At 40.5% G+C, this 22,351-nt stretch overlaps 1 protein-coding gene across 7 annotated transcripts in view; it reads right to left on the bottom strand.

The window, feature by feature from the left end:
• ANKS1B (ankyrin repeat and sterile alpha motif domain containing 1B) overlaps window positions 1-22,351 on the bottom strand; it is a 1,160,059-nt gene that overhangs the window by 55,871 nt on the left and 1,081,837 nt on the right. For 3 of the 7 annotated variants that reach the window (XM_025285022.3, XM_025285036.3, XM_025285035.3), the window contains 3 exons: window positions 17,910-17,984; window positions 12,221-12,349; window positions 9,934-10,005 (listed from right to left, as the gene is read on the bottom strand). In XM_025285022.3, the coding sequence (XP_025140807.3) occupies window positions 9,934-10,005; window positions 12,221-12,349; window positions 17,910-17,984 (276 nt within the window). The remainder of the gene's footprint in view (window positions 1-9,933; window positions 10,006-12,220; window positions 12,350-17,909; window positions 17,985-22,351) is intronic. The other 4 variants (XM_025285027.3, XM_025285028.3, XM_006077431.4 and 1 more) reach the window with 2 other exon arrangements.

Genomic DNA, 22,351 nt, shown 5'->3' with positions numbered 1-22,351 from the left:
CTACACGGCAGCCTTACTGGTTGTCCATGGACCAACGCAGTGGTTCTCAAACTTGAGAGCATCTGAATCCCATGGAGTGCTTGGTAAATAACAGACTGTTAGATGCCACCCCTAGAGTTTCTGGTTCAGGAAGTGCTGTAGGCCAAGTGTTTGTACTCCCTACCCCCAAATTCATTCACTGAATCCTAATGCCCAATTCGTGGTATTAGGAGGTGGGGCCTTTATAGGATTGCAAGCTCATGAGTGTGGAGCCCTCAGGAAAGGGACTCTGTGCACGTGTGTGTGCTCGGCTGTGGCCAACTCTTTGTGATTGTAGCCTGCCCAACTCCTCTGTCCATGGGATTCTCCAGGCAAGAACACTGGAGCGGGTTGCCATGCCCTCCTCCAGGAGATCTTCCCGACCCAGGAACTGAACATGTGTCTCTTGCATCTCCTGCCTTGGCAGGCAGTTTCTTTACCACTGAGCCACCTGGGAAGCCCCCAGGAATGGAATTATTGTGTTTATAAAAGAGACCTGAGAGCTCCCTTGCCTCTCCTGTCAAGGGGGCAGGGTGAAAAGCTGGCCGTCTATGAACCAGGAAAAGTTCCTTTGCCAGACACCAAACCTGCCAGGGCCTTGATCTTGGACTTCTCAGCTTCCAGAACTATGAGAAATAAATTCCTCCCAGTTTTTGTTATAGTGGCTCTAACAGACTGAGACAGTAAGTCAGTGGTAGCGCCCAAGAGTCTGCATTTCTAACAAGTTTCCAGATGCTGCTAATGCTGCCAGTTTGGGGACCACACTGAGAATTTCTGCTCTAAAAATACAGTTGATCAATTTGATTGAAAGTCACTGTCAGAACTGTTCTCTGCTGCCATGAATACAAAGTTGTGCTGCAACTTACATTAATTCAGAGAGATGTTAATTTATCAAAACACGCTATTTCCACTTGACAAGTGATTTCCAAAAATCCTTAGTTAGCACTTAGCTGCAGATCTTGGTCTTCAGAACAATTAACAAGTATTATTTAATTTGGCCATGGTTCCTCAGGGACTGTGAAAGTATAATAAAACATTATGCACATAAAATAAAGGGTTCGGGTCCTAAAGACAGATTCCAGAGTTATATCTAGAATAGACGTTGACCAGATAGAGCTGATAGGCCCAGGGGTCATGGTGGAGATGTGTTTTCTCATAGAAATTCCCCATATGTGTGTGTGTTAAGTAGCTTCAGTAGTGTCTGACTCTTTAAGACGTTATGGACTGTAGCCCACCAGGCTCCTCGGTCCATGGGATTCTCCAGGCAAGAATACTGGAGTGGGTTGCCATGCCCTCCTCCAGGGGATCTTCCCGACCCAGGGATTGAACCCGTGTCTGTGTCTCTTGAGTCTCCTGCATCGGCAGGCAGGCTCTTTACCATAGTGCCACCAACGCACCCTCAACTGGGAACACATCCAACACATCCTGAGAGATGTGACAAGCAAACATCAGTACATATTTGGAGACTGCTTCTCGGAGTATAAATTGGAACAATTTTTTTGTAAGGCAGTTTGGCAATACTTATCAAGAGTTTCAAAATGGGTATACTCTTTGACCTACTCATTCTACATTTAGTGGCTTATTCTAAAGACATAATCAGACCCGTTGCAATAGACTTAGGTTTATGGATGTTATCCATAATTGGTTATAACTGGAAAAAAAATGGAAATAAACTAATGATCAACTGGGGGAAATGGTTAAATAAGTTTAGTTCAGTTATGGATTGGAGTATTTTTCAACGGGCACAAATAATATTGGGGATGAACAGTTATTGGAATAAAAATGTTTCAAAATATATTTTAAAACATTAAAACAGTAGGCTCATAATATTTCCATTTTTTTGTAGAAAAGTGATGCTTACGAATGTATAATCAGTCTGGAGGATTACATACAAACAAGGTGTTAACAGGTGTTTACCACTGCGGGATGATAAAACTACATTTTTTTTTTTTAAACTACAGTTGTTCTTATTTCTCTTTTCTGTATCTCTATTTGAAAGTTGACTAATAATGAATGTATATTGCTTTTGTAAGAAGCAAATGTAAGTTTTAAAAATTTAAGATTTTTTAAGTGAGAAAAGCCAATTGTAAACATGTGCAAAAACACAGGGACTTTTTCAACCTATCACTTTTAAGTACAGCTTCAGAGTGAGTGTGTGTGTGTTGGTGGGGGGGTTATCTTGAATTTATGAAGGGACCCAATGATGAGCTCCTTCTTCCAGGGCCTCCTCTACTCACTATAGTAAGAACACTGGAGGGTATGTTTGGAGTCCAGTCTTCCCTCCACCCCTTTCAAACTATGTGGATAGGTATTTTAACCTCTCTTTGTCTCAGTTACTTCATTTGTAAAATGGGGATGTTAATATAGCATCTACTTTGTGGAGCTGCTGTGAGATGACACATGCCTAGCATCAATGATTTGGGCTGTCACTGTTACTCTGAGGGTGGCTAGCTTTCCAATAGCAAAGGAGGGCAGAAGCATCCCACTAGCAAAGGAGGGCAGAAGTAAAATTGGAATCCGTGAGCACAACTGAATAATCTCTGGGCCGACATGCTAGGACGGCAGTGAAATGGCTGCAACAATGAAAATTCAGCAGAGCAACATGTCTGGATCAAAGACAACTGACTCACCATGTTTAGAAAGAGCTTCAGACAAGTGGAAATTAAAGACACAAGAGGCGCACAAAATTTAGCAATGTGGAGCAATGAGGGTGTTACAGGGGAGAAAATCCAGTAACAAGAGCAATAAAACCAAAAATGAAAAATAAAGAGATCTGGGGTATGAAGATGATCTGGGATAAGGTGGTTGGGTGGTTTAGTCTTCCACTGGGATAGGCCCCTAAGAAAGGACAAGACTCACAAAGCAAGAAGTACCCAGGAAAGCTTGGCAACAGGGTTAGAAGTGCGGCTGTTTGTGTGTGTGTACTGCTATTTTAATACACACACACTGACAACACACACCATATACCTGCCTTGTGCAGGACTTCTGAGAGACAGAAGGACAAAATTTGATTCTCCCCTGAAACCTGGGCAACAGAAACTTTTTAAAAAGCAGTTGTTTATAGGTTTTTTTTTCCCCCAGCCTATTTTCTGAGATGTAGTTCCTGAAGGTATTTCTGAAAATAATTCCTCACAGAAGGGATTTTTATGAGGGCAGAAGGACTAAACATGACTTCTGGGACTTCCCCTGCCAAAGCAGGGGACATGGGTTCGACCCCTGTTTCCAGGAAGATCCCACATGCCATGGAGCAACGAAGACCACGTGCCACGACTGCTGAGCCCGTGCTCTGGAGCCTGGAAGCCACAACTTCTGAAGACCCAGGGCCCTAAACAAGGCCCACAACAAGAGAAGCCGCCAGAATGAGGCGCTCTCACACCACACCTGGAGACTAGCCTCCACACACCACAGGTGGAGAAACTGCAGCAATGAAGACCCAGCACAGGTGATAAATAAATAAAATTACATACATATACACACACACACACACACACACACACACACACACATGACTTCTCTTTGAGTATCTCCTAAGGAAAGAGGACTCTTAATTTAACATTTTCATCTGATTCGAAAGTCTACCTTTTTCAAGCTTTCCAGTTCATTTCTTTCCTTGCAAGCATAGGAAAAAAGATGGTCTTCACACTTCAACCAAGGCACAGACAATTATTTGGGAATCCATATATTTGAAAATTCAACTTTAGAATTGCTTCCAGATTGAAAGTTTAGAAATCATATAAATTAAAGGGTACAGACTCAACAAGAAGCCTGAATGGATTGTGAAACTAAGCCCTTTGGGAAACAGAGGTTCCAAAATCTAAACACACTGGAAGATTTGCTTATTGCTCACTTAAAAATAATTTTAAAATATTTCCATTCTTACATCAGAAAGGCTGGTTTCTACCTTATTGTAGTTGAAAACAGATATTTCCTTTTCTTTTTTTTTAGGGAAATTTCCTTGAACACATACACCGATGAACAATTCTAACCCTCAAATATGGGATTAGAGAAAGTCAGATTTCAGAGTACTAAATTGAATATAACGGCCTACCTCTTACAGGAGCAGATGTGTTCCTAATGGCATATTTAATTAGGGAAGTGAGAGTGCTATATATTACTGAAACATATACCCTGGGACAAAATTCAGGGTTGGGAAATAGGGTATGAGTAAGCCTAGGGAGGAAAATGGAATAGTGGAACCTCATGTGGTCAGAACAAATCCCTCATTTTACCAAACTCTATACTTAGAATCTTTGAAGTGGCAGCTACTCATACCAAAGAGAACTGAAAGGCCAAAACAATCTATTGCTTTATAAAGTTCAGTCTATGGACACATCATTTAAAAAAGGCAACTCCCAATCAGTTCAGAAACAAATTACCTCCCCTAAACATAAAATGAAAATTACATATAACATCCACAGTGCCCTTTTGGTTTTTTTTTCTCCCTTTTGGCAATGACCTTTAAAAATTGGACAGAAGAAATTTCCCTGGTGGTCCAGTGACTAAGACTCCATGCTCCCAGTGCAGGAGGCCTGCGTTCAATTCCTGGTCAAGGAACTAGTTCCCCTACATCACAACTAAGGCCCAGTACAGCCAGATAATAAAATGCTGCTGCTAAGTCGCTTCAGTCATGTCCGACTCTGTGCGACCCCATAGACGGCAGCCAACCAGGCTCCCCCGGCCCTGGGATTCTCCAGGCAATAAATATATTAAAAAAAAACTGGACAGAAGAGTGCAGGGTTCCTAGGTGTTTGAATACTCTCTTTCATACTGTGTATTAACACACAGAAAACTGGGACAAAGGCTGGGGCACTGGCATCAGAGGTGGGGAAAAACAAATGAAACATTCCAGAGCAAATCTAACCATCAATTTATTTATTTCTCAAACATTTGGAGGAAGAGGTCTACGTGTTTTAAGATTTTACTGAACTAGACCCTTCACAGGCATTCTTTTATGGAATCATCACGACCACCTCCTAAGGCAGCTATCACACAGCAGGCCTTGGGGATACAGTATACATGGTTCCTGCCTTCTATGGGCATGGGGCAGGGGCAGCCAGATGTTACGGAGTGTGATGTGAGGTGTGGCAGAGGCAAGGTTCCCTGCTCTCTGTGTAACATGTTAGGGGAGCACATATTCAGGACCACAGAGCCAGGATTCCTCTCAGGAGTCCTTTCAGAATGAAGACTCTGTCTCTGAGCATACATTTAGCCGGAAAACCCAACCAGGAACAGAAAGGCAGCACCAAATGAATGTGTTCAGAGATCGGTTACAGCTTCTCACGTATTACTAAGATAGGTCTTAAAATTTTAATTTTAAATAGACATGTCTGTAAAGCTGTCATGGGAAAGGAAATAAGCAGCCAAGTTGTACCACTGAAGTGCAAAATAATTCATAGAAATCATTCTTCCTAAGATAGTTTTGTAGGCTTTTATTTTTTAAAAAGGCAATTTTACTTTAAAAATGATCAGGGTTTCCTGCAAGTTTCTATTGATTCTTTCCCAATAAACACAATTTAAAAGGTAATTTTAAGATGAGAATTATTTAGGGTTTAGATCTGGGATGGGGGCTGTGGGAAACCTGATAAATGTGTGTGTCTGTGTGTGTGTGTGTTGAGTTGCTTCAGCTGTGTCTGACTCTATGCGCTGTCAGGCTCCTCTGACAATGGGATTCTCCAGATAAGAATACTGGAGTGAGTTGCTGTGCTCTCTTCCGGGGAATCTTCCCAATCCAAGGATTGAACCCGTGTCTCTTCTGTCTCCTGCACTGGCAGGCGGGTTCTTTACCACCACCAGTTAACTATACTGTATTTTTAATTGAAATAATAGGTGTATAATAGAACACTAGGAGAGCAATGTAGAATTAGCTTTATTTCAGGACTGAGGGGATCTTAGAGATGAATAAACAAGCTTAGATAAACTTAGAAATTAACCAATTGTGACTATCAAACAAACACTCCAAGTGCTTCTGAGAAGGGAAAACTGTGCTTGGTTTCTGCTGGGGCAAAGTGAATGTGCAGAAGCAAGTGTTATGGAAAAAAAAATTTGCAGTTGATAAGTATGAAATTTAAAAAAATCTCCTAAAATTTTTATGTTAGCACACTGGAATGTACCCCAAATTACTACATATGTCTGTACCTAAATGGTTTAATTTACTTGGTACCGCTGGATCATCGAAAAAGCAAGAGAGTTCCAGAAAAACATCTATTTCTGCTTTACTGACTATGCCAAAGCCTTTGACTGTGTGGATCACAATAAACTGTGGAAAATTCTTAAAGAGATGGGAATACCAGACCACCTGACCTGCCTCTTGAGAAATGTATATGCAGGTCAGGAAGCAACACTTAGAACTGGACATGGAACAACAGACTGGTTCCAAATAGGAAAAGGAGTACATCAAGGCTGTATATCGTCACCCTGCTTATTTAACTTCTATGCAGAGTACATCATGAGAAACGCTGGGCTGGAAGAAGCACGAGCTGGAATCAAGATTGCCGGGAGAAATATCAATAACCTCAGATATGCAGATGACACCACCCTTATGGCAGAAAGTGAAGAGGAACTCAAAAGCCTCTTGATGAAAGTGAAAGAGGAGAGTGAAAAAGTTGGCTTAAAGCTCAACATTCAGAAAACGAAGATCATGGCATCTGGTCCCATCACTTCGTGGGAAATAGATGGGGAAACAGTGGAAACAGTGTCAGACTTTATTTTTTGGGGCTCCAAAATCACTGCAGATGGTGACTGCAGCCTTGAAATTAAAAGATGCTTAGTCCTTGGAAGGAAAGTTATGACCAACCTAGATAGCATACTGAAAAGCAGAGATATTACTTTGCCAACAAAGGTTCGTCTAGTCAGGGCTATGGTTTTTCCTGTGGTCATGTATGAATGTGAGAGTTGGACTGTGAAGAAGGCTGAGCACCGAAGAATTGATGCTTTTGAAGTGTGGTGTTGGAGAAGACTCTTGAGAGTCCCTTGGACTGCAAGGAGATCCAACCAGTCCAGCCTAAAGGAGATCAGTCCTGGGTGTTTATTGGAAGGACTGATGCTGAGGCTGAAACTGCAATACTTTGGCCACCTCATGTGAAGAGTTGACTCATTGGAAAAGACCCTGATGCTGTGAGGGATTGGGGGCAGGAGAAGGGGACGACAGAGGATGAGATGGCTGGATGGCATCACCGACTTGATGCACATGGGTTTGGGTAGATTCTGGGAGTTGGTGATGGACAGGGAGGCCTGGTGTGCTGCGATTCATGGGGTCGCAAAGAGTCAGACATGACTGAGCGATTGAATTGACTGAATCTTATAGACTCTTTAAGGGTTCCTAAAACTACTCTAAAACTATTTATCAACATAAATGATCCATTTTCAGATATTTTAAAACTCAAGGCAATAAATGTTTAACTGGCTTATGTGAGAGGTACTGTGTGTGCACATGCTCAGTAGCTCAGTCGTGTCTGACTCTTCGTGACCGCATGGACTGTAGCCCACCAGGCTCCTCAGTCCATAGGATTCTTCAGGCAAGAATACTGGAGTGGGTTGCCATGCCCTCCTCTAGGGGATCTTCCCAACCCAGGGATTGAATCCATGTCCTCTTATGTCTCCTGCCTTGACAGGCAGATTCTTTATCACCAGTGCCACCTGGGAAGCCCAAGGCACTTTATTTCTATTATTATTACATCAGCTCCACCTCAGATCACCAGGCATTAGATGCCGGAGGTTGAGGACCCCTGCCCTAATAAACTTCCCCTAGGGAGATCTGATTCTACTGGGACTTTTGGCTGAAATGTCACCATATTGAAAACAGAGAGAACAGTAACTGGAGGTTCAAACAGAGCATTAACTGCAAACTGAGATCCATAGCATTTTCAGTCAGTGAGAGCTCTAGTTCACAAATCAATAGTCCCAGATAGCAGATCAAATGTGCATTTCTGGTGTTTAAAGGCTCTGATGAACCCAGTGAGTGCAACTTTAGCTACTCTGTCAAAGACTGATATTTATTTAATCAAGATGGGAAATAAGGGTTTTTTGATATCCCAAGTAGCAATGAAGTTCTTATTTTCATGTAAACTATTCAAAATAAACACCAAGGGCAGCAAACTGGAAAAACACCCTAAAGAACAGAAGAATGGCTTCTAAATAGATGGCTTTTTCATTTTAAGCAACAGACAAGTATTTAACTAAATAATTCTCCACTGAGACTGTTGAAATGGTTTTGCTATTGCTGTCCAAATGGAATTTCAGATCCACTTAATTTCAAGAAATTGACTGAAATTTAAATCACAGATCTGGTGTATTTTAGATGGCGCTATGTGCTCTATGTGCTACTTATGCTCATTACTGCATTGCAGTAGCTGGATTCAGATAACTGAGTTAATAGTATTAAATCAGAGATGCCAAATTAATTTCCTCGACATGTTCATGAATGGCTCTAAAATTATTGAGGCTTGATGATTGAAAACCTTTCCCATATTCTTATTGTTCTTTGACAGATAATTAGAATACAAGTTTTCCAGAATTATAAAACCAGGAAGAACCCTAATGGGATCTAGTCCAATGTTCTTATTTTCTAAGAAAATGAAGCCCAGGAAAAGCAGGGGAATGTAGTAGTTAAAAGCTTGGGCTCTGGAGTCAGCCAGACCCAGTCCCAGATTGGCAAGTTATTCACTGTCTGATCTTGGGAAAGTTATTTAATCAGTTTCTTCATCTACAAAATGGGGATTAACAACAGTATTAATCTCATAGCTTTGTGGTAAAGATTAGATGAGCAAACACTCAAGGTATTCAGCACAGAAGATTGGCACATTGTAACTACTCAGTAAATTTACCAGTTATTATGACAAAACAGTGACTCCTAAGGCAAGTAAGCACCAACAGAACTGCAACTTGGAGCTCCTGCACATATCAGGGATTTTTTTTTTTTAATCTAAACACAGTACCTGGAATAAAGATTCCTTGGTCCTGACAATTTAAGTATACTATACCTACATCAAATAGAAAGACAACTATTTCAGTCTTTCTGCTACTGAATTCATCAAAATATCAAATCAGCTATTACATACAGAGGCATCAATGTCATGAAGATTCATACATGTTTAGTGTTCCATGAGCAATGACTGTTAAATTACATGCTTTTAAGTATTTCCCACCGAAGCTGCTTGTATAAAATAAATGATAAACAGAAGTTAGGGTTTCACTTGCTAATGATCTCAAACTTGACTGGTTAGTTGCTATGTGGATTAAGTCCGATATTCTTACTTTGTATCAGTCAGATATCATCATGGCTTCTACACATCTGCTATGGAGGAAGAATAAGGGACACACGAAAGAAAAAGCCCACTGGATCTGCAGTCTCTCAGTGAGAATCGGTTTGACTAATACAGGGTCCTTGGAACCCAGCAGCCACCAATCACAGACATTTGGAATTGCCATTTCTGTCAAGATTGTATCCTTACATGATTCAATTTGGAGTTTTATGGTTTTCTTATTTTAAAAAAATGAATAATTAGTAAGCTCCTAAGGCATATTAGCTTTAAATAATATGCTTTCAATATTCCTGCATTTGTTAATTTTTAGTTAGTTGGCAGTCTTTTCAGTAAGTATTCTCAGACTGCCAAGTGGGTGCTTAAAATATTTTTTTTGTAGTAAACTAAAGGTCATTTTTCTTGTAATCTGGAGATGATCAGTGTATATAAAATTACTTTAAATCTTTAAAAATCAGAGTAACTGCATCCAATAGACATCAAATCGAACCACAGTGGCATAAACATGAACAAAACCCAAACACCTTTTTATATAACACCAGTGTGATTCAGCAGACCAACAGATGAAGAAAATAGGAATTTGAGAAGCAGCAATTTGTATCCATACCCAGTATTTAGTATTTCAGTGGCAAGAAATAAAATTGTTTGGCAAACTTACCCGCATTTTTGCACAAGCATCTTGGGTTGATTCTGTCCCCCTGAGCTCTTTTATCAGCATAGAACCTAAATACTGAAATACAAAATAAATAAATAAATAAATGATTTATGAAAAACAGAACATAAATATGAGTAGCAATTAAAAAGCAGATTGTAGAAGTACTACTGGCCAGCTTTCCTGGTTGTAGGCTGCTGCATAACTTTTAAAAACTAACAGTAACTAATTCTAACAAATAAATGCATGTATACAGAGAATGCAGCAGAATTAACCACAGTTCTGAAAGCTGTAAATTGCTCTTTATAATAAAACTGCAGTAGTTTCTAAAGATGCCATCTTTCAGATCATATTTAACTGCAAAATGGGGCCATCTAAAAATGTTTTCCCTTTTTTTTTGAGGCAGCAATGTCTGCAAAAATAAATCACATCACTATCTATGTAATTACAGGGTTGTATGAGACAGCTGAGAAGCGAAGCAACATACACCCCATTTGGACTTAGTTGGCTGCATAGGTAATTAATGTTAGGCTGCTCTTAGGCAGAGAAAAAGTTTGGGACCTTTTTCATTCTCAGTTCCGTGCCTGGTGGTTGATCCACCTGAGAATGGGCTGGAAGTATGCGGGGAGAGAGAACGCCATTCTCAGTTGTTCCACAGCCCAGGGAGCTGAGTTCCTTGGTGCAAACTGACACTGGAGGGGCTGAACAGGGTGGGAGAAGGATGGTAGTATCTCCTTGCCAGGAATCACCAGTCACTTTGCTGTTAGGTGATAGGCTCCAATGCTGCCTTAGTACAGATGGTCACACACACTCCAAGCTCTGGCTGGGGGCAAAGAGTTTTTAGCAAAATGTCTATTTTGCCTTCCTATCAATTGACTCTCCTTCAACCTTTTGAAAGGGGCTTCCCAGGTGGCACTAGTGGTAAAGAACCTCCCTGCCAGTGCAGGAGACAAGAGACTCAGGTTCCATCTCTGGTTCAGGAAGACTCCCTGGAGGAGGGCATGGCAACCCACTCCAGCATTCTTTCTGGGAGAATGTCATGGACAGAGAAGCCTGGCGAGCTACAGTCCACAGAGTCACAAAGAGTCAGATGTTACTTAGCATGCACACACACAACGTTTTGAAACTTCATTAGGGTTCTTTACATCTGTCATTTTTCTCTACTTTCCTTCAAAAAAAGAGAGAAAAGACAACAGCTCAATATGTCTTTTTAAGAGTGTATTAAAATGACTGTTTTCTGGACGTGACTGAGGAGACCCTGGCACTCTGCAAAAACTGGGCTGGGAATCAGTCTTTTAGACCCAGGAGATCCCGGACTTGAAGAGTTTGTGCACAGGCACAATAGCAGAGGGTTCAGTCAAAGGCTTCCAAGAAGGCATGCTCAGAAAGGCTCAGGGATCTGGTGTTTGGGTCTTGGAGGAAGAAGGAGGAACTGCAGTCTTACAGTTTTGGGGGAGATTACGACTGAAATAAGTCCAGTGCTTCAAGACACAAGCAGTTAAAGAGGTGCAGAGAGCACAAAATGAAAAGACTAAACTGCTGTGAGATAATCAGGACCTTTACATCTTCATAAATGAATGACGATGATTGTGGTGAAACCCTTATCTTCTTTTCGATGTTTTTCATTATCTTATTTTTGAAAATATGAAATCCTCATCTTTTAAGATATCAGGAAACTTTGTCCTAATTAAAACATTTATTTTGAAGAAAGACGGTTTCAATGTTCTGCTGAGGGTTCAGCCACTTTCCCTGCTATAGTCATGACAACCATCTGCCCCCAAACTGATGGTATCTTTTGAACATTTACCTGTTCATATCACTCACAATCTCAGCTAAGCTTGATTCCCTCTCCTATCTAAAAAAAAAAAAAGAAGCCTAGCAATATAATCCAAATGATGACAATGAAAAGAATCTGGTATTTAAATAAAGCTGTAGACCCAATGTTTTGAGATAACTGGTGAGTTATGTGGAAATGCCTATATGTGCTTTATTTACAGTCATTTCCATTTTAAGACAGCGATTTATCACATTTAATTTAAAATACACAACTATATATGAAGAAGGCAAAACAGACCTTAAGCTTACAAAATTAAAAGAGTTATAAAGTTCCATTTGTTTGGAATTTCCAAGTAGCCTTTGAAGAAAGCTTCTTTAAGAAAAAAAAGAGAAGGGGAAAACATTTTAGGAATTTCAGTGATGGATGTCTGGGGATATTTGAATATAAAAGCAAACAAGCTAGAAATGTACCCTCTATTCCTGCTGGTACCCAAGTACTCAGTTCTGGGGAACTTACAAAAGCTTTGTAATCACATGACTGGAAGATGAGCTTTTCCGGGTGGTGTTGCCAGTACTGCACTGGAGTTGAGGCTGTGGCTTCGTTTGGAGGCCGCAAGGTAATGGAAGGTTCTCCCCAGTCTCCTGTCTGAAAATCACATTTATTCTAGAGGTAACATGAGTAATAGGCTAAGTTCATGCACTATAGCTGGCCTGAGTTCATCTTAAACCTGTGTGCCATAAAGGTGCAAATACATTTGGGTGTGTTATATGGTTATTATGGTTTTATATGTCCTACCATCCTGTTTCCAAAGCTGAGTTAACTTTTGAGGTATGAAAGAAGTTGACTTACTCTATTTTTAGAATGACATCCTAAGCTAAGTACTCTTAAAATTAAACATGAAGATATTCATAAATGATTTACTAAGTCATAATTTTCTGTTCCAACAGAAAAGAACGTATGATCTTTGAAAGACTTTTCTGTTTTTAAACTTGACTGTTTGAAATTTTTAGTTTGGAATGCATTCACAATACACCGGTTTATAAATTTCAGTTCCTGATGAGGACATGTGCCATGTACTTTGAAAAATTTTGTATCTCTGGAGAGAAAATATGCTAGGCGTGATACTAGACAAAATTTCAGAAGAAAATGTACTAGTGGATGATACCTGGTTTCCCTCCTCCGAATTCATTTGTATCAATATAACGCCCCCGTGACTGTCTTGGATATACTCAAACTCCTCCCTCAGAAAACCTAAAGCATGACTGAAGAATAAATATTTAAATACCAGGGTTGGTCATATATGCATATGCATGTACTTGGGGAGCCTGAGCACAAGTACAAGCACAGTCTATGTGACGGTGTATCACGTAGTACCTGAGCCCGCTAAGACAGACTTAAGACAGAAGGACATCCCATCATTTTCATGACCATTTTCCATGACGCTAACCTCAATATGTTTTATTACTGTAATGGTTTAGTGTGAGCGCCTATAAAGTCAAATTTTTAACTGGTTTTAAAAAACAGAAGAATTCCAGAGCCCCTTAGGAATGCACAGGCCATTTTGTGAGGCAGAGAGCCTGAAATTTTCTCTTTGAGATCTGTCAATCCCAACCACAGGAAGAGAAAAATGAGCCTCATGTTATTTCCTTGGCTTCTCACTGGAGCGTGTGACTGGTTAGAACCCTCGGCTCCTCTCTCTGAGCTATTCTGCTTGTTAGTTTTGTTCCAGTTGCTAATTTACTTGCACAGGGCTCGGTTCTCCCATCTTCCATCTGTTGATATCATTAAGACTTTATCTGGAATATTTACTTAAGCATTTTTAAGCAAAAATCCTTCATTTTATGACCCATCCCTGACTCATTCTTAAGTTTTCTCTTTGTTTAAATGGATTTTTATTTTGTAAAAACAGTGACTAGTTGCAATTAATTAAGTTTTCCTCTGACTTGCTATTTTGATCTTTTCTTTTCCTTCTCTCTTAAATGTTTGGATCTTTATTTCAACTGACATGATTTGCTCTTAAAAAAACTAGTATAAAATTTAAAATGCAGAATATGTGAATTTCAATATTATTTCAAAGGTGAGTGTAATAACCTTTAAATGATAACAGTTAAAACTCTGGAAACATGCAACAGTGAGTTCTTAATTCAAAGTTCTCCCCACATCCAGCAAATCACCCTCTCATCTCCCCCATTAACTGACACCCCTGGTCTCCCCCTCCCTTGATAAAGCAACAACAACACAGCAAACAGGTGTTGTACACTTAAGTCACAGGTAACACTGTTAACGCAACAACAGAAGTTTGCACGCAACTTCGTGGAATGATACAAAGGGAGCTGGTTGACCTCAAGAGATCCTTGGATCCAGTGTCTGCTGACGTGACAACGCAAACCAAGCATCCAGTCTTCAGCGTTAGCCCTGTCATCGTTTAGCTGAGGTTCACCTTGGCCAAGCTCAACGGGCAGTTTTCAGAAAAGCCTGAACAGACATGGCAGGAGCTGGGGGTACCATGGGTTGCGGGTCAAGGGATAGGGGAGGGCTGGGGGTGGGAATGGGTGGGATGAAGCTGGGGTTATGGGGACATTTCAGGTGTTTGTACGTTAAGCATGCAAATCATATGCAAACTCATTCTCTAATTGCTGAATTAACTCAGGCACTTTTATAATTAAATTTCAATGTGAGTTCCACATACACTTAAAGCAGAATGCTGATCCAAATATTTACATCATCCACAGAAGTCAGAGCAGCCATTTTGGGAATAACAGCACATAGCATCTCAGTCTGGAAACGACCTCGATCTCTTATTTCGTAAGCATTTGAAGAATTTAGTGGTGCGTCCATTTCATCTGCTTAGGCAGCGCCATCATCTGCTCTCCTGTGACTCCACTTTGTCCAGAAATCCCAAACCACCTGCTCCGAATCTGGAGTGCTCTGACACGCTTCCCCGACATGCAATGGGGGAAGATAATTATAGGGAAGAGAAACAGAATCCTTATGTTCTTTGTGGCCCAGAAACTATGCTCCAGACCAAATATTTAAAAAATTCCCTACAGGGACTGAATCTGCCTTTCTGGAAATAGAAACTGAATTTTGTCATACTGAGTGCTATTTCCAGAAATTCGTTTTCAAACAGAGGAAAAAGTGTTCTTAAAATTGAATTTATAAGGAAATAATTTTCTTTTCTTCCTGGAAACTCATCAACTGATTATTATTTTTAACTTTAGATATAAGAGTATTTAGAAGACTCTGTTTGTAGGTGTTGATTTTTCTCTTTGGAATTGATTCAGTGGGAATGGATGGACTCATCATTACACTATTGTAAAGGGCAGATGTGGCCTGCCCTGGGGTGGGATTCAGCTTCATCTCCTTGAGGGACAGTAAAAACAAAAGAACTTGGAGAGCAAGGGTGCCCTCGGTCTCTGTCCTTTTGGAGGCTGAATTATAGCAGGAATGAACTATGGAGGAAACAGGTCGAGTGGTGATAACATGGAGGAGCAGCAGAGAGAAAAAGCAAGGGAGGGGTTTGCCTCACATTTCAAATTAATTTCAATTGTGAAGCCCAGTATTAGGTCCTGTTAAACACTAAATTTATATCCAGATATTATCTGTATTTCTTCAGGTAAATTTAAAAAATTAATAATCTCTCAGTTAAAAATGCTTATTAAATATTAACTAAAAACCAAACAGACTTAAAAAGTCTTTTGTCTGAAACAACAGTTTATAATAAAGTCTTATCTTTAGCAAAACATGGGTTACTATGAGGCAATAATGTTTAATTAGAATAACAAAATAAAATTGCAAAAGTCTGTCACATTGTAAACTATTAGTGACTGGCAGTACTCTTTAAAAGGCTTAAGTAATTGCAGAAGAGACATTACAGTGATTCCAGGCACTCTTACTAAATATCTTCAGGCTACTTCTTTATAGCTTAAAATACTTGGAGAAAAACCTTTCCTTTAGGTTCATGTATTAAATGATCTTAATAGTTCAAGAATTTGGTCATGGCTTAAAACCTTGTTTACTTGGCATTTATGTGTGTATTTGTTCCTTTAGGACATAATTAAACAGAAGAAAATGTACATTCTTAGCTATCCCTTCAAACTCAAATAAAACTTAATCTTCTAATACAAAAGAAAAACATAATTTGAGATTAAAGTTTTAAACAGAGAACTGATTCTGCTTAATAGGTATTTACCAACTGCCAACTAGAAATTCTTAGCCTGCTGAGTTTTAAGGATTGGGCCATACTCAATATAATGTAATTAAATTAAATGTCTCATACCACCAGCTGAAAAATATAAGCCACTAACTGAATTTAGTTATAACGCAGAAAAAAATTTGCAAAATTCCATGATAGATGTTTATTGGGTGGTAGATTCCAAAATGCAGCTATTAATCTTTTCATTATTTCAAAAGGTGGTAAAACTGCATGGTTTTAGTTCATGTGCACCAGATATCTAATTCAAAAACATCGTATCATATAACGCTCTATCCCCCAAAATGGAAACTGAAGATATCACATATTCTCTGTGTTCTGAGAATACAAAGGGGAAACACTATTTATATTCTTACTTTCTTCTTAAGGAAAAGTTTTGTTAGGATGTCAGTAAATAATTAAAAGCTATGATTAGGATCTAGCTCTCTAACATGAACAGGAAAGTATGGTATTTTCCAAGCCTTATCTTATTCTTTAAAAAATTTTTTAAATGAGGACTTAATTGATTTTTTTTAATAGAAGCTTTTAAATCTTTTCTATTAGGAACAACTCCCACCTACCTGCTTGTAAATTTAGATTGAATATTAACAAACATTGTTTTCTATTTCTTCAGATCACTTAATGAAAAACTAAAATGATTTTAAATGACAATTGTTATTTTCAGGTTTCACTTTCAATAATTCTAACAAATATTAGAGGTGGGCTACCCAAACATACATAAGTTATGTGATTACATTTACTTTCCCTTATCGCAACAGCTTTGAAGAAGGCACATATGTATACATATGTGTACATACATTGGGAAGTGAATGTAAGGAAAGGCCTCCTACAAACAGTTCACACACACATGAAAGCAAGATGCTGGTGCAGTTCTTCTAAAACATCTTCAAGAATAAAGAATGCAGCTGGTTATCCTAAATTTGTTTCTTTTGATAAAAGAGAGGAGATGGCCACTTCTGAACGTGAAAAAGCACTGGTTAGCCAGCGTTTACGTGTTCAGGAGGAACTGCTGGGTCACGGGAGCAGCAGTACCAGGCAATGTATAGACTGGTCCCCAAGAGCCAGAAATCCCATGCACACAAGGAGGGGTATGCCTGACGTGGCACCCCAAAAGAGGCCCTCTGCATGCTGCCCCAAGAGCTCTGCAAAAGCCCTTTTGAGTGATTCTCAACCAAAAGTCTCAACCTCTCAGACAGCAGGCTGCCCAATGAGAAAAATTTAAAAGTGTGAAAATAGGATTGTATTTTAAAATATGAAATAGACAAAAAAAAACCAAACATGAAAATGTTTACTTTCCAAACAAAAATGAATTTTTAAATGTATGCAAAGGTGAAATGTGAATATCTGAATATTAAGCAGCTCAGAGTAAAATCGGTCGTGATTTTGCATGCATTCCAAAGATCAATTCAGTACTGTCAAGTGGAAAAAAAAAAAAAGGATTAGGCTGAGAACCACTTTGTAGCTGTAATGGTGCCTCTCTTGGCTACAGTCCTCTTGCATTTGCATAAAACTTATATAGAATATCATGCAAATCATACTCAAATATTTCTCACAAGTGAAGCGCATGAACCTTTGTGTTAGGCACAAAGGACTGAATAGCCCATGGACAAGGGAAGTACAAAATGGGGAAGACTAATACTGATATATACATGGGTATATATATATATCAATTTACCCTTTTCCTTTCTCCTGTGAAAGCAAGTGAACGCGGACACCTGGGATGAAAGCCAAACTCACACGGGACAGATTTTAACTGTAGACTTCCAAACCAAGTATGTTTCTCATTTCAGGACAATGTTTTGCACGTTAACTAGTCACGAGGCACAGTGAATGAAGTATAATAAACAATAATAAAAAAAAAATCTCAGGAGTTGTTAGACATCACAAATTTTCTGCATTGCCAGGACATAGTCCCTATAGCTATTGACGACACTTTGCAACACACGACACAGCGCAAGTTCAGGAAGAGAAAATAACCATTTGTAACCTTACATTATGAACCTGATGGATGGCTGAGAAAGGAAATCCAGCGTTCTGATTCGTCCATATCTCACAGACAGACGACTGCTGATATAAACAGAAAACTATCTCATCTTGTCAATATTTAAAACACGGCAGCTACCAAGGTAGCATCAAGGAAGGGGAGGAGGAAAATAATAAAGAGCAAAGAATCACATTTCTTAAAAAAACAACAACACTCAAAAAATGCTTTAGGTTGCCCGAGGTTTAATAATTGACTGCCAAGTCATTCTTTTGCTTAAAAACATTTTGGGTTGGCTGGGAGAAAAAAAAAAGACCATTTATGCATTAGTTTTATGTCAAAGGAAATTACCAATCCACTCACATCTTGAAGAAAGCAAACTGTGTTTTTCCACTTGCCAAAGAGAATGGAAATACTTTCCCCCTTCACGTCATTCATTTCATAGGATAAATATTTTCATGAAGTTCAAGAAAGATAGGAAAAAAGTCTTTAACACAAGCCAAACATTTTTATTTTCTTATGGGCAAATGACCAGGAGCACACAATGCAATAAAACGACTTCCCTAGTTTAGTTATTGCTCAGCTTGATAAACCTAGAAGATATTTTCCCCCTCCAGAGTTCTCAAGGGCAAAACTCTGTGATTAACAAGGGGAGAAGTGTCCGCTTGCTGCCCAGCAGTGGGAGAGTGTGGTGGTGGAGGGGGCGCCATGGAGGCGGAATCGGGGGTGGGTTGGGGTCTGGAAGCTCAGTTCTGTCATTCACCAGAAACTCTGGGTAACAGCATTTGCTTTTTTATGAGCCTAATGAGTCAGCTCCATGTTTTGGACTCTCCACCACACCACTAACAATCCAATAACCAACAGTTATTAAAAGGCAATAATGTTTGCTTAGAACCAAATGCCCAATGAACCAGCACCCTCCCAGGAGTTACAGCAGAAACCACCAGATAAACCAACGAGGCTCCTGGCCTGACCTTTACCGAGTTCTTTTCCTGAATTCCATCATCTAAAAGACGCTGTGAAATCGAATCACAGAAAATGGCAGAACGCCTAAGCTTATTAGGCCAAGCACTGTGAACATCCCCAGAATTCACAAGCAGAGCGTACAAAGATCAGTGCAGAAAGGAGATAAGAACACAAGCACAGTATGGTTTAGAAACCCAGCAAGGAACCCTATCACCAGCAAGTGCGGAAGTGTGGAAACGAAAGCTTTCCTCTGGCTAAGTGTTTCTCCCACCTCCACCCTCCCAGAAATGCTCACCATAAATTTAACATCTCTCTCTCCAGTTCCAAACGCAGCTCCATACCCACCTACATCTTGCTCTCCGTTCCTTCTGTCATCTGGATGGCTTGCTGGGGACAGACTGTCAGGTAACTGGCATTCTGTTAAGAAAGTAAGATACCTGGGGTCTGACCAAAAGGCACTTCCAACCACCTCTCACTTAAAAGCAGCTCTGCTCTTCTCAGTATCTGCCCTAAACATCATGCCATTTTCTCCACAGGGGGGGCATCTACCCCTTCCTACTTTTCAAAAATTAAATCTCTAGCAAGTTAAGCATTGGGGTCATTAAACTCCCAGCCTCATCTCCAATAGCTGTCATCTGATTTAAATATATTAACTCCATGCTTCAGTAGGATTACCATCTTAACTGGCACCAAACATGCTTCGAGGACACCCTTAAAGCACTGTCACCCACAGTTTTGAGCTAATTCTTTTACATACATTACACCTTCTACAACGTTCACAGCCTTTAGTGACAGAAGTAATCCAGGGATCACCTGTCATCTGACAGATGAAGACAATGACATCCAGAGACGTTCAGTAGCTTGCTGAGGTCACACAGGGAAGTGTTACAACATGTCAGCTGGCTAGGAAGGAGTGCCAGCCCAGTAATGACTTCACAAGAAGGTGGAGGGGGCTATTCAGTTACATGGAGTCTGTTTACTAATCCTGAAAGAAATACACATAAATGGAGTCAGTTTATGAAACAGTCTCAACTCCACAGGGGGTTCAGATACCTTAATGTTCTGTTTTCCAATCATTACCCCCAGATGGGCCATACTCCAATATCATATATGATTCAAACGTTGCCCTTCCTCATCACACACCTGATGGGGCAGTAGAGCCCACCTTGGAGCCCTCCTACCCCAAGCTCTACCTCCTTCATGCACTTATCTGGGGAGAAGGACACAGGAGAAGGACAAGGGCCCCTTTCTTATCTGGCAGTGGCTGAATTCTCTCTGCTGGTTGTCTGCTTATCAGGGTAACACTAACTTGGTCTCTGACCCCTCGTGTAGGAGCTGCCCTGCCCTGGATTCTACTCTATCCGCGCAGGTTCTCTGGAGGGCTCTGCTGGGAAGGACAGTAGATAGCACTGTTCCTGATGTGAGAAATCTGGCTTTGGGTGACTTTCTCCGACCCCTACTCAACCTTCCTAGGACACACGCACGCCCCTTGGGTGGGAGGCAGGGGAGCACACACAAGCCCAGCCTCTTCCTGAATGCCCACCCACACCACACACGAGTACATCCGCGCCATGCAGAGCACGTGGCTCCGCAACCACTCCGCTCTCTGCCAGGACACTTCCTCCTGTTCTCTCTTCCTCAGTTCAGGCTGGTCTACACGTGTCTGCTCCCAGAAGTCCACTGACGGAGAGAGACGCCAGGTTCCCCCACTCTGGGTGAACGTTCCCCTTGGAACCCTTCTCCCCAGGCTTGCGTTGCCCGGGCATGTGGTCTCTCCCCTCCCCTGAGAAGGGAGGGAAAGCCTCAGCTCCTTCCACCGTGGCTCAGACAACCTTCTGACCCGCGCCCCCCGCGCTCCCAGCAGCCATCTTCTACCTCTATGGACAGGCAGCTGCTATGCAGGACAGCACTCACCACCTGTTGGTCAACTCCGAGGAGGGAGTCGGGCTCCATTACCAGCAGCTTTCCCTTTAGAACGTGCAATACTTAGAGCCTACAGGAAAGCTCCCCCTTAGCATCCTGTTACATGAATATAATCTCCCAACAGTCACAGAAGTTACCAGAGAGTTAAGGAGGCAAGAGAGTGTCTTGTACCATGATTATTTTATTTTTTAAAAATCTGTGTAAGATTTTCTCAATGAAGAAATAAAATCTACCTCCAGTCATATACACTGAAGAGTTCCCATGTGGCATATATACCTTTTAAAGAAGTTACAATAACTGTTTTTCATGTAAAACCTATGTTCAAACTTAAAGTAAATATGTTCTCACTTCTAATAATTATGTGCCTCAATGCAAGTGGTAAAAAGTCAGATTTTAAGAACAGTTTAAAATAAAGGCGGTTAATAGTATGTTATGGAGGTTGTTTTTTTAAAAAGCTGATACATGTCAGCTATCACACTAACTTTGATGATTGTTGCTGCTGTTTAGTCATTGTGTCCAACTCTTTTGCAACCCTATGGATTGTAGCCTGCCAGACTCTGTCCATGGGATTTCCCAGGCAAGAATACTGGAGTGGGTAGCCATTTCCTTCTCCAGGGGATCTTCCCGACTCAGGGATCAAACCCACGTCTCCTGTCCTGGCAGGATTCTTTACCACTGAGCCACCAGGGAAGCCAATTTTGATGACAGTAAAGACTTGATCAGGCTCCTAGAGTAGTAACTTAAGACGGACCAGCTATAACTGGTGTCTTCATAACATGGAATGGCTCTTCCAGACACATGGTTATCAGACTGAGTGTTGGAATGAATTTTTTAAATGCAAAAGAACTTCCCCTGCAGAATTTCATTATATTTGTTGTTGTTCAGTCGCCCAGTCATGTCTGACTCTTTGCAACCCCATGGACTGCAGCATGCCAGGCCTCTCTGTCCCTCACCATCTCCCGAAGTTTGCCCAAGTTCATATCCATTGCATTGGTGATGCCATCCAGCCATCTCATCCTCTGACTCCCTCTTCTCCTTCACTATATTTATGAAGATAACATTTCAGAGTACAACATGTACTGAAGTACTGAGTATTCAAAAGCTTTGAGAATGAAAATACTAGTGATAAAATTTCAGCTGGGGCCCAAATTCCTAGAACAGAAGTGAGTTAAATCTAAATTTTAATTAAACACTAGAATATCCTCATCTGAAAAGATTAATAATAGCACTCGGCCTACTTATTTCACCAGGTTGTTGTGCAGCTCATGCTAAGCTTCACGCAAAAGGGAACTTTTTCACAGCTAGGTTTCTAGGACCTGAAATACAGAAGCTGTCAAACGTATTGACTGAGTGAATGGAATCACAGAATGTGTTCAGTATTTCTTGGCAAATGATCAAGCACCATGGAAACATTAATTACTCTCCTCGTTATAATTTTTAGTCGATCTACTTTGTTGCTGCCACTTGGGCCCTCAGTAAACTACATCACTGCTAACACACTTCTGGCAAAATGCATCAGAGATTAACCTTGCAGACTTCTTGTTAGAGACGGACTCATTTTTTC

This window comes from Bubalus bubalis, chromosome 4, assembly GCF_019923935.1.
Source record: "Bubalus bubalis isolate 160015118507 breed Murrah chromosome 4, NDDB_SH_1, whole genome shotgun sequence".
Classification (NCBI taxonomy): Eukaryota; Metazoa; Chordata; class Mammalia; order Artiodactyla; family Bovidae; genus Bubalus; species Bubalus bubalis.
This window is presented reverse-complemented; position numbering and strand designations above follow the sequence as displayed.